This window comes from Passer domesticus, chromosome 7 (assembly GCF_036417665.1).
Source record: "Passer domesticus isolate bPasDom1 chromosome 7, bPasDom1.hap1, whole genome shotgun sequence".
Lineage (NCBI taxonomy): Eukaryota > Metazoa > Chordata > Aves > Passeriformes > Passeridae > Passer > Passer domesticus.
The window spans coordinates 32,714,704-32,727,383 of record NC_087480.1 but is presented as its reverse complement, the minus strand read 5'-3'; the positions used below and the strand labels follow the sequence as shown (position 1 = coordinate 32,727,383).

Below are 12,680 nucleotides of genomic sequence, written 5' to 3'. Positions count from 1 at the left end.
TTATTTAAGTCTGCTTCAGCTAACTTAGTGCTTTTGCTAGCTGAACTCTCCTTGAGCAACTGTAGGTCACTGCTGAAACGTGCAAAGACAGGATTTCTCTGCACCTCCTGAATTGCAGTCCCAGGCTTTCAAAATTCTTTAGGTTCTTTCAGCTCCAGACCTGAGGCATCCTCAGTTCCCCTTGTGTGTGCTAGTTTATTTTCTCTGTGTTCATAGAGATCATATCTATATGTATCAGACGCTTCCAAATGTAGCCTTGTTCTTTCTCCATGTCTTCCCAGCTCCAGCCGTGTCTGTTCTGTTTTACATCCCAGTGTTTAACCTAACAGGCTTGTTGATAAAAGTGGCTTGTGAGGCTGAGCCCTGTTTTGACCCCTGAGGCCTGCTGGAAGTACAGTAAAACCTTGGTGAAAGATAAGTGCACTATCAGAGGCAGTTCTGGCATACGGATCCTTGCTGTACCTGTGAGTAGTTCGGGATCCTCATGCTGGTGGCAGGGACACACTTGGCATGTGCCTTTTCCTTGCGATTTGAGTAAGGTATGGCCCCTTTCTGCCACGTGTTCTGAAGATTGCTTTGATTTGTAAGCTGCCAACTTAGACTGAAATAGCGTGTTGAGGGTAAGAGTGATTTGATGGGATTTAAACTGATTTTTATCCATCCCCCACACACCCTGCCCCCCGCCGATGGAGAGGATAAACATTCCATTGTTTTTTGTGTGAAGTGCCTTTTAGTACCAGCAACCCAGCAATGGGGGATGAAGAAAGCAGATGTGTCCCATGTCTTTTTAAACTGCTTTTGTTTTTCTGATCACTGTAAAGGAGGCTTTTAATTTTTTTATTTTTTTTTCCCCAAGCAGCAAGTGCTCTACAGGGTTTGATCAAAGCTCATAAATGATGAATTGAAGGAATGCCCAGCGGAGAACAGAACGCCCTCCTTGTGCTCTGCTCTGTGTGCTGAGAACACCATTGTTTCTTCCCGTACCTTTTCCATCCCCGAGCTCGGGGCTGGAGAGAAAAGGCCTTTGTTCCCTGCCTGTCAGCTGAGACAATGCCAGTGTGTTGTCCTACCTCTGCTCTCAGCACCTGACTGGCCTGAGCTCTGTGGGTTTTGGCAAGCTGAGCCCAATTGTCCTCCAGCTACAGCGTTACAAAGAAAACAAACAGCTTCACAGCCTCCTTCCTCCAGATCCTGGCCCACGTGTGTCTGTCTGTGCCTGCTGTTTCACTTGGGATGCAGAGGAAAAGCCAGCACCCTCTCCTGTTCTCCAGGATGAGAGATGATGCTTCACCTGACTCCCAGTGCACACAGAGGCAAGGGAGGGGACAGAGGCCCAGGCAGTCCTGGTTTTTCTACTTTTTTGTAACTTCTGCAGCATCTCTGGTTGTGCTGTCTTGTGATGCAAAGCTCTGCAAAGGAGATAGCTTGTAGTCCTCTGTTTCTCTTGGGTTTTGGGGACTTTAGCAGGAACAAGATCTTTGCAAAGGAAGAGGGAGAACAGATGGCATGAACTGGGGTGGAGAAGAGGCTGGCAGGGACATGTTTGGTGCTGGAGTGCAGACCATTAGCCTGGCTCTTCCTTGCTGCTGGCCCTGTGTCAGACCAGAGTTCAGGCAGAGGCACGAGTGCTTCAGGATGAGACCAGCAGTACTTGCTTCAACACCTGCTGCCACTCCTGCTGGGAAGAGCCTTTAGCTGCATCTCTCCTGCTGTTTTGCACCCAGGCTGATCCTGTCTACCCTCAGGCATTGCAGCAAATCAGTGGAAAATGTGGCCGAGGTGCAAGTCAGCCTTGCAGTGCTGCATTGTCAGGCACCTGGCACCAGTGTGAAATCAAGTGCAGGCTTCAGTCAGTGGCACTTGTGCCAAAATCCAGCATCAGCTCCTCTTTCATTCCCATTTACTGCTGGACTTCACCCCTCCATGAACGGCTCTGATGTTACACTTGATCTGGGAGAAAGAGCTCGGCAGTGGGTTTGAGCAGAGTAATGCTGATGCCTGCTAACATTCCGTGCCAGAGGCTGGAGATGCCCATGCCATGGAGTAAGGACCTGACACAAAGGCGGTGCTGGCTCCTGGCCAGCGTGACAGATGATGTCTAGTCACTGCAGCCCGCCCAGCAACTCTCCCTGGCCTCTGCTATCCTCAAACTGAGCTGTCTTAGCTTCAGGTTTATCTTTGCCTGAAGTTTGTTTATGGCTATGCCTTCTGAATTCCCCCAGCTGGTGGTAACTTCTGTGAAACTGTGGCAGCACCAATGTTCCCGTTAGCCAGAGCCTGAACTCAGCTGCAGAGGCCGAATTCCATCTGCTCCCAAGCTCCCTGTGCTGGGAGGCAGAAGTGCAAACAGCTTTAACCAGAACAATGTAGCATTGCCTGGGTGAAGAATGTGATTTACTTGCATATGTGTGGCATGTGCACACCAGGGCCAGAGGGCACCACTCGAGTCCTCTCCTTTCTCTTTCCTTTTTTTCTCCCCACCCTTGCCTGAGCCACTTGCTAGCACTTTTGTTTGGGGGTGAGGAGAAGAATGTGTGGGTTGACAAGAAGAGGTGGGAGCGAGATCTTTGGGAGCCAGTAGGCTGAAACTGAAAAAGCCAACAATCTAAGAAAGCCTTGTAGACAAGTTTAAAATTAGATTGACCCTATGCTTTCATATTGCTGGAATTTAATTCCTCTGACCCTGTAGCTTTTGGTCTGACTCAAAGCAAAGGTTCCCAGGCTGTGGTCAGTGGAGGTCAGTGCTGTCTGGGGCTCTTGTGTGGCCATGGGTCTGTATCAGAGACACATGCACCTCCTGTCCACCTCCTTGTATTTATGAGAGGCTGGAGAAGTTCAGTCTTGAGAAGCCAAGGAAGCCTCATATATTTCTGCTGTCTTTGTTTGTATCAGCATGGGGCTTGTGTCTGGAGCCTGTTCTCCCTCAAACTGGGATACTGCTGCGTGTGAAAGCTGATCAGAGCTTTTCCTTTTGCAGACGTGATTGTAACTGTTTCTCTTCTGTTCCCGTTTGCAGGTTGTGCAGCTTGACATTAAAGAAACTGGTAGTCTTAAAGGAATTGGACAAGGAGCTTATTTCCGGGGTCATTGCTGTCAAAATGCAGGTAATTACTGCCCAGTTCTATGAATTGTGTTGTTTGACTAAGAACACTGGCATGTGCCCAAACTGAGCTTTACCCCCACGTAAGGATCCACAGACTTCTTCAACTTCTGCAACTTCCACGTTGCATCCACAGACTTTTTCCCATCAGGGTCTTCTGGATCTGTGTAGTCTCTTTTCTTATCCTTCTCCCACATTCCAAACTCATTTCACTGTTGTGAGTGAAGAATATTGTTCACCGATGGCTCAGCATAAGCTTATCTGCATGTAAAAATGCTCTTCACAGATCACATGTCCCCTTTTCTTCCTGAGCTGGCACTAAATCCAAGCCTTCATCTCTGTTTACCAGTCTGGGGCTGAATATCTTGGTAACTGGGTCTCAGTTTGGGGGAGTCTGGGCTTTCCTCTGCTGCTGGGCTGCTCTGCTATCAAGTCTGTAGCCAAGTTTGTCAGCGGGTTTGCAGGGTGCCTTACAGACTAATTGCTTTTCCTAAAATACAGTTGTCATCCTAGGTAAATAACCCACTTTAGAGCAGATGTTTGTGCCATTTAATTACGTGCCTCCATGTAGGTCACTCTGCCTGGAGGGGGGAAGGAAGGGGGCTTGGTGCCACCGTGCGTCACAGCATCGGCTGGGCTCACATGCTCCCATCACTGCAAACCCTAAAGTGCTTAACCAGGAAAAGCCTAGCAGGCCTGTAAGTAGAACATTAACTGGGCTGAAAAGCTGCTGCTTTTCAAATGGGGAGCTAGGCAAACCCCTGCAGAGAGCTGGTTGTGTAAAAGCACACAAATTCTAGTTTGGAAGGTGAAATCAGGAAGGAAAACCACATACCTGAGGATTTAATTGGTATCTCTCACCTCTGAGTGGTCGAGCTGGGATAAAAATGTGCCCCTCTAAGATGGAGGGGGTTTGTGCACCCACAGCAGAGGGCAGAAAGGCAGGGAATTGCTTCACACACCTGGATTTGTGGAACCTCAGAAGAAGCACTGCTGTGGGTTTCCAGGCTGTCAGATACTGCTTATCAAGTCTGAAAGCTTTCCATATGTTCGTACTCCTCGATGATGAATGCATCACTGTAAGCACCTGAGGCTTGTCAGAGACTGATCTATGCCCAGAGAGTGCCAGACTTGGCTTGAAGAATCCAGAAGCTTTTATTAGAGCAAGACCTTCTTTTCCTGTCCAGATTACTGCTGCTCACACTTTCTATAGGTGAAAACTTGCCCCAAACCCACAGATCTAATGGGAATTTTAACACGTGGGAATCTCAGGTCCCATTTTGTGTTTGTGTTGTGGCCTGCATTGCTGCAGGGTTCAGACACTGAAACCTGAGCAGTCCTCTCCACACCAGGCCCTGCTATTAAAAATCCCTTCAGAGCTTGCAGGTTATGATGCTGATGGTGACAGGCTTTTCCAGGGATGCTTTATTTGCCAGCACTCAGGTTTCTGACATGGCTATTGCTTGAGGCTGGTGGTACTGGATCATCAAATACATGGTCTCTGTTAAATGCCTGCCTTTGTGTGGGGAATTGCATGTGAGTTGTCAGACACCAGAGCCCTTCCAGAGGGGATGACTGAATTCAGACCTAATGAGAGCATCTTACCTGCATCTCCCATGTTTCCTTGCAGCCTCCAGAGCAGAGATGTTCAAAGAGTTGTCAGCTGTATTTCCCGACCCGTTGCTCTGTTTATCTACTGCGGTCTTTTAAAAGCAACTATATTTGGTCTTTCATTGGATTTTGGTTGCGTAACCAGCAAAGCAAGATTGCTGCCATTAGGAGCTTTACACAAATGGAGCAGCTGCTGCTGTTGCCAGCGGCCAGGCTGGCTGTGCTTCACTGGCACATGTGCTGCTTGTCCTGGGGGCAGCCCCTGGGTGCCAGGCTCTGCTCTGTTGTGTGCTGTCAGATCTGCTGGAGCTCAGGCACCGCGGTGTTTCCAGAGAGGAGCTGGAGCTGTGCAGGGCTGAGGCACCACTGCAGATCACGGCCTTTGCTGGGGCTGCCTGAGCTGTGCCTTTGGGGAGGAGGGGATGTAGACGAGGCTCTGCTGCTGTCTCATCTCCCGATGCTCTCTGAGGCTGATGGGGCAGACCACATTTCCCCCTGGATGTAGCTTGGAGGTGCTTACCCCTCCCCAGTCTGTCTCTGATTTCCCAGATGCTGCTTTTTCAAGAGCTACAGTTCTGTGCTTCTGGGAGATCAGCCCGTCTGGACAAAGCCAAATCTGCAGCCTCAGCAGAATGTTGAGCCAGAGACCTCTGAAAGTTGCCACTGTGTTTGAATACTGCAGAAGGGTTTGCTAGGCAGCAGTCTGTCATTTTTTCCTGCTAGTTTTCCTTCAAACATTCCCTGAAATGAAATGCTCACACAGTAAATAGCCTGGTAACTCTGTTAGCATAAGGCAGTCTACACACAGGGTTGATTTGGAGTTGCCCTGTGATACATTAAATCTCCAGACTCCACTGAGTTGCTTAGTGATTTTTTTCTTTAATATTCCTATCTACTGGCAATTGTTTAAACAGGTTAAAGTCCCCATTTTCCCCAGGGAGGGGCGTGTGCACAAAAAGAAAAGCCCAGTCTGTCATGGCTAACGCAGGAGATTTAAGCATGATGCTGCAGCCTCCAGACCCACGAGACAAGAGCCTTGTACCTATTGGCTGAAGTGAAAATAGGAGACTTCGACTCCAGGGATGGGGGTTGACTCACAGCTTTTCAATGCTGGGGTTTGGCAGAACAAAAGCTGCATTGTTGCAGTTAGGGACAGTAAATATGCCCAAATCTTTATTAGTCAAATATCTCCCTTTCATCTCATTAATATTTCACAGAAGTACAAGGTCAGAGCCATCCGTTCACTTCTCTGTGGTAGTCCCTGACAACGTTTCCTGGTGTGCAGTAAACAGGGCTGGGATGGGATGTGAGAGGTGGCTTCGGGGCAATTCACCCGGTGCTGGACTTTGTTTCCATGCAGGGCTCCAAGCGCATCCTACGCTCCCACGAGATCGTGTTGCCCCCGAGTGGACACGTGGAGACGGAGCTGGCTCTGACCTTCTCGCTGCAGGTAGGCTGGGACCGGCTGCTGCTGGGCTGCCGCTGCTCCCTGGGCGTGTTTGCAGGGGGAGCTGGTGGCTCCGAGGTGGAGCAGGGCTGGCTGTGTGGTGGCTCCGAGGTGGAGCAGGCTGTGTGGTGGCTCCGAGGTGGAGCAGGGCTGGCTGTGTGGTGGCTGTGTGTTGGCGTGGAGCAGGCTGTGTGGTGGCTCCGAGGTGGAGCAGGCTGTGTGGTGGCTCCAAGGTGGAGCAGGCTGTGTGGTGGCTCCGAGGTGGAGCAGGGCTGGCTGTGTGGTGGCTCTGAGGTGGAGCAGGGCTGGCTGTGTGGTGGCTGTGTGTTGGTGTGGAGCAGGCTGTGTGGTGGCTCCCAGCTGCAGGTGCTGGTGAGCAGCAGCACAGCCTGTGTGAGTCACCTCTCAGCGCTCGGGGCTGGAGCAGGGCGCTGGTTCACAGCTCCTCACAGTGCATCCTGGAGCAGGGAGGCTTTGCAGGCTCTCCTCCTCAAGGCATAGCTGTGGCAAGAGCTGAAGCAGAGCAAGTTGGCTCTTTTTTTGCATTTTGTTGCCTTCTTAATGAGCAGGCAGTGGAGGATGGCAGCCGTGAGGGTGGTGTGGAGTGTCAGGCTGACAGGAGGCAGTAGTAGGAATGAGTCAGGTGAGCCTCTGATTTGGAGCTGCTGAGGGAGGCACCATTTGGGGAAGCAGGAGCAGTTACTCCTGGCTCTGGGGTCACAGGAATAGCTGTCAATTTGTACAACTGTATTTTTTGGTTCCTCTTTTCTTCAAAGCCTGCTGTCCTGGTGCTACCTCCTGAGCAGGGAAATGAGGAAAATAAGGTCTGGCTTGCTGAAAGTGAGAGAGAGGATCCTGCACACACAGAGCAGAGTCAGATAGACCTCAGGAGCATTCATACCTGGATTATCTTTGTTTTGTGACTGTGGGTTAGATCTTGACTTCAAGATGTTGATCTGGTAAGGAGAAAGGCTCAGGTGATGATGTGAGGCTGGTTGTTACTCAGACCTATGCAGAGCTGAAGCAGGTAAGCTTTTGTTGCAGATAGATGATAACCCTGCAGCTGCCCAAGCAGATGACTGGGTTAACTGCAGCATTGCATCCCCTGTTTTGTGAACAGGAAAAACCAAGCTGCATGCCAGGAATATCTGCACCTGGATCCTGTGGCTACAGCTTTCCCATGGTTGGGAGCAAAGCTGTAAGACAAGCCAGGTCTCCCTCTACCAGTCCTGTGTCAGCAAGGAGCAAGTCTGCAGATTTTTTAGAATTCATTTGGATTATGGTGTTTTGGGTTTTTTTCCTGGGGCTCAGAGCAATGCTGCAGCAGGATGCAGAGCACTGCCTTTAACTCTGCTTCCCCTGATGGGGCTGAAAATTGAGCCAGAGCAGGGGAGAGGAGTGTCTGGGACACTGAGCCTTCAGCAGAGGTGAGCGAGCTTAAAGCAGAGAGGTGCTGCTGGTCTCTGACTGCAGGAAGGGTTGATGGTCTTGGATGCAGTAAGGCCTGGGAAGCATTCTTGAAATGGCACAGCTGGATTTTTATGGCAACTTTTACTGCTGCTTAATTGGACAATGGCCGAAAGCTACTTCTGGCTAGCAACCATAGCTTAATTCAGCTGTAATCTGAATTTAGTGCCTGGGATATATTTGAGAGGGGTGATGGGCCACAAAGTAAAAGCATGTGGGTGTCACAGAGCAGGGTTTTGTTGTCTTGTCAGTATCTCCATATTGCACGGTCAGCTCTCAACACCGTGTGCCTGGCTTTGTGCTGCCTGCCTGGATTTGCAGCCCCTTGCACCTTTGTGCTGCCTGCCTGCTCAGTTCCTTCTGCTGGGTGACACTCCTGTCCTTTGCATGGAGTGTTCCCTGCCAGAGCTGAGCTAGGGCTGCTCTGCTGGCTGGCACAGCAGTGAGCAGCCCCTGGTGTCTGGCAGGCCTGTGCTCAAACTGAAGGGAGGCGTTTCCTGCTGCCCTGTTACACAGCTGAGACTGGAGTCTGTGCCCTGTGCAGTCCTGCTTCTCCTCCTGACTGGGGCTAAAGCTGGACCAGCAGCAGCCCTTCAGGCAGGTGAGCTGCCAGCACCCTTCCTGCTGGAATTTCTGTGGGTTTCACAGAGCCCAGGGAAATTCCCCACATATCCCAAGCACAACATCACACCTCTCTGGCATTAATTAAGAGCTCTGCACTTAATTCCTGTCTTTAATCTAATAAACCTTTCCTGATGGGAGAGATTACATTACTGGGGCTTCAGAAAAAGTCTTACCCTGACAATCACTAATCTGGTGTGTGCATTTTGTCACTCCTCAGAGGTGCCTTGAGGTGTTTGGTGCTCCCTCTAAAAGCTTTCAAACATTTTGAGCCAAACTGTTTTCCTCTCCAGTCTCTGTCATGGACTGACAATCACTGAAAATTTGTGTGAAGCAATTCTGGAGAGCTAATAAGTAATATCTGGTGTTAAGAAAACTGGACTGTGCTATGCAAATAGCTCATCTTTTCTTCTGGAGGACCTTGCTTTTGATGGAGGAGCTGAGTGGCCTGAGTCTCTCTGTTCCTTCTTTTACCACCTCTGAATGCTCACCAGAGGTGGCCAGGCACACCTGAGAAAAACAGAAACCTGCACATCTATGGACTTGAGCTGTTTAATCCCAGAAAACGGGACACATTCAGACTGGGCTGACGTAGCACCAAGGGTGACTTGGGACTCCAGTTCTAGGTTTGTACTTAGGCAGCCTAGGTGTGGCTCAAATGCTGTGAGCTGAGAGCAAGGAGTCCCTCTTCCCTGCCGCCCTTCCAACGTGTAGGAGGGCCCCAGAAGGACATGGTAAATTTGAGTGTGAAAGGTACCTCTGGCTTTTTGAGCCCCTCTTGCCCCTTCTCTCCAATAACTTTCTTCCATCCTTTAGGGATACTGCACATCTGTAGAGTCACAGGCTCTTTGTGTTTTGGGATTGTCTTTTAGTGATGTGAATTGTTGTTCCTCTCTTCTGCAATGCCTCTGCCTCGGGCAATGAGCAGTAGATCTTGCCCTTGCAGGGCAATCAGCTAATTAGTATTCTTCTTGTTTGGGTGGCCACTGCTCCCAGCTCCCTGCAGAACAGTCAGGCTTGCTCTGGACTGCAAATTAATATCTCAAGGGTTTCTGGTGGTGTTTGCTGTTTGATTTTATCAATTTGATGGACAGGAAGTTAATTTCTATAATGTACCAAGGGAAAAAAAGTAGTTCTTTCCTGCAAGGGAAGAATCCTTTGCTTGGGAATGTCCTCTTTGAGATCCCAGCAATTAGCTTCTCCTGTCTGCTGGTTATTTAGTACTATTTATGTTGTATATTTGGAGCATATGTGCCACTCTCCTCTCTTCTTGGGATGAGAACTGGCCAGGTTGCTGCTTTATCTTTCCTTGATGACCTTTCTTTCTTTGGACAGCTTCTCCTTCATGGTTATGGTTAGCCTTATTCCCTAACAGTCTCTTCTTCACTTCACAGCTTTCTCTTCCTTGGGGACTTTCTGGAGGAGGTGTATAAACAAATGTATTTTCTCGTATGGAACGTGCCTTGGGAGGATTTATGTCTTTGCAGCATAACCTGGCAGTAGGACAGGTTTTTTTTTCTTGACTTAATTACTTAAAATACAAGCAATTGAGAGGTGTCCTTGTGCTGGAGGGAAGGCAGTGTCCTGCCAAGAGTGTGGGGGTCTGTGGCTGTCTCTGCTACTGCCCACTGCTTGTGCAGAGCAGCCCATGCCCAGGGCAGCACCTAGGGCTCCACTTCTGGGCATCCTCTGTTTAGCTGTTGAGGAAAGTGTCTCCTAGAGGCTGCTCATCTCCCTGGGCCAAGCCCTTCCCAAACTGAGCAGCTGCTCTGTGTGCCTGGATTGTGTTTTTGGAGTGCCTGGCTGAGCTGTTTGGGCAGAGTCTTCCCCAGGATAATGAAGAACTGTGTGCTGAGTGTGAGTGAGCTGCAGGCACTTAGGAAAGCCCTGGGCTTGTTCCTTAGGAATGGAGGTTATCCATGAAGCTGGGGAGCTATTGCCAAGAAGCAAAATGAGCTTTTCTACTGTGTTTCCCACCTCAGTACCCTCACTTCTTGAAGAGAGAAGGCAACAAGCTCCAGATCATGCTGCAGCGGCGGAAGCGCTACAAGAACCGAACCATTTTGGGCTACAAGACCCTGGCTGTGGGATGCATCAACATGGCTGAGGTGAGCTGCTCTTCACAGGCTCTGCTTACACACGTGGACATCTTCCCTCCTCTCCAAACCCACTGTTGTCACTTGCCTCATTGGGAAGTACCTGACAGGAATTCAAATAGCTGTCTTAATAGCTGCAACCAATATTCACAGGGCAATATTTTAACCAGATTTTATTACTGAGTAATAATATCGAGTGTTTTCTGCCTCATCTCTTAATAGCTAAAGCTTTCACAAGGATAGCTTGTGACATTTTGAGGGCTTTGTTATTGTTTTGTGGCTTTATTAGAGTTACGGGGTCCAGATAAAAAAGTGCAGAACAAGACAGTGTCACTTGGGCAAGCCTTCCAACCCTGAGAAGTGGTAAAGTTAAAGTAAGATTTACTGTGCCTCTCAGTGCACAGTATGAGAGTTCAGGATTAAGTAATTTCTCTCATTTTGCTTGAAAAACCCTTGGCCATTGTTATTTCATGGCTGTGGGTAATTTAGGTGGAGCTCTATTCATGAGAAGTAAATGATAAAATTAATGTTGGAGTCAAGTACGGATAAATTATTCACAAAGGCTTTCTGAATGGCATAGCTCCATGTTTTGTTACTTCATGCCCTGTTTAATCTCTGCTGTTTCAGTGTCTGAGTGTTTAGAAATGGGCTTAGCAGTAGCAAGTTCAGTTTCACACCAATATTTTTCATCAGACTGCATTCTGTCAACAAATTACTTTTATCCAAAATAAGCCAGTGTTATGCTGTGGTGAGTTATTATTATATTAAATAATTCACTCTAAAGAGTGCTTCTCTTGTGTGAGTGCAGCTTCCCTCAGCCTTGCAGTGAATGGTGAGTCCTTATTTGAATTGGCCAAGTGCATGGTGATGCAGCTAACATTTTTCCTGTACTGTTTGATTTGTTGGACAACCAGAAAGTAAATACTGCTGTAAGGCAGAAAACATGTGGGCCCATTAATTAGAGTCACTGGTGAACTTCTAAGTGTGGGGCATTTGCTGCTGCTGCATGTGGTTTTTCTTATGTCTGTTTGTAATGTCAGCTGACTGGGGTTAGAAGGTCAAAAATGTTCAAAGGTTCACCATGTTAGGAAATAGTTGCTCTCCAGCTCATCTGGAATATTTATGAAATTGAAGTCTTCGGGAAAACGGATTTTACAAGCCTTCCCCTCCCCTTTGGAGTTTATAGGATGATGACCCCTAAACTCCACTGACTCATTTCTTAAAAAAAAAAAAAAGTTCTCTTAAGCTGTTGAAACAAAGCAGTGAATTGGAGTTGAGAGTGAGCTGTTTCAGAGCAGGGGGACATATGTTCCTCATCAGCTCGGTCTGTTTAGGTCCCTGTGAGGAGGGACACAGCAGCCTGGTGTGTGTTGGAAAGCTGCTGTGCAGGTGAGGGGATGGGCTCACTCACTCTGGTGGGGCAAGAGAAGATCACAAGATTCTGGGGAGAAACCTCTGAGCTGGGAGCAGCACAGGAAGGAGAAACCTGCACCAAGATGTCCCTCTGCCTCCACCACTGACTTGTTTTTCATGACCTGCTGCTGCTTCATTGTCCCAGGATGGTGGCTGGTTCCTCTGAAATTCATGTGTCAGCTCTCCACAGCAAGGATATTTTGTTTTAGGAGGCACTTTACATCTGTATCTCACCAAGAATTTTTGCTTTTACCGGCTCTTTTGCTTGGTGTTAAGACACTATCAAGTTCCTTAATTAAGTGTTCAGAAAGTGAGTAACTTGATAATTCAAATCAGTACTGTGCTGGGGAAGCAGATACATAGTAATGAGGTAGTCAAGTACACTGCTTCAAGGGTGAGCTAATCAGCTGTTAAGCTCCGAATGTTTTTTGTTTTCTTCCATCGCTTTCATTAGCAGTCAGATAAAATCTCTCAACTAGCATTGTGGATTGCCTGCAAGTGGCTCCTGTGGTTGCAAAGTCCTGGAAATGTAGAGTAACTCCATTAACATAACTAACTCTTGTAGTATGCAAATGATACAAGTTTAAATACACTTAAATGCAGATTTGTTCTGCTTAATTTCTGTCCCAGGTCATGCAGCACCCTACAGAAGGTGGCCAGGTTCTGAGCCTTTTCAGCAACATCAAAGAGGCTCCAGTGAAGGTGGCAGAAATCTGGATCTTCTCCTTGTCAAGTCAGCCAATCGACCATGAAGACAGCACTATGCAGGCCAGCCAGAAAATCAAGTCTACAGGTAAGAGTCCAACCACATTCTCTGACGACCAGTGCCTTCCTGAACTAGCTGAAGCTAAATTGCCCCACCTGGGCTTGGATGCTTCCTGGGACAAATGAGGACAGGTTTGCACAAGATGCTGTGTCTGTAAGT

The 12,680-nt window shown here is 48.5% G+C and overlaps 1 protein-coding gene across 17 annotated transcripts in view; it reads left to right on the top strand.

Annotated features, from left to right (window-relative positions):
• PACS2 (phosphofurin acidic cluster sorting protein 2) overlaps positions 1-12,680 on the top strand; it is a 76,331-nt gene that overhangs the window by 23,644 nt on the left and 40,007 nt on the right. For 16 of the 17 annotated variants that reach the window (XR_010366009.1, XR_010366008.1, XM_064427482.1 and 13 more), the window contains exons 2-5: positions 3,017-3,104; positions 6,072-6,161; positions 10,229-10,354; positions 12,386-12,548. Coding sequence is in view for 15 of the 17 variants with exons in the window: in XM_064427482.1 (XP_064283552.1) it covers positions 3,017-3,104; positions 6,072-6,161; positions 10,229-10,354; positions 12,386-12,548 (467 nt within the window). In the remaining 2 variants the exon portion in view is untranslated. Of the gene's footprint in view, positions 1-3,016; positions 3,105-6,065; positions 6,162-10,228; positions 10,355-12,385; positions 12,549-12,680 lie in introns of those variants that run through there. The other variant, XM_064427483.1, reaches the window with a different exon arrangement.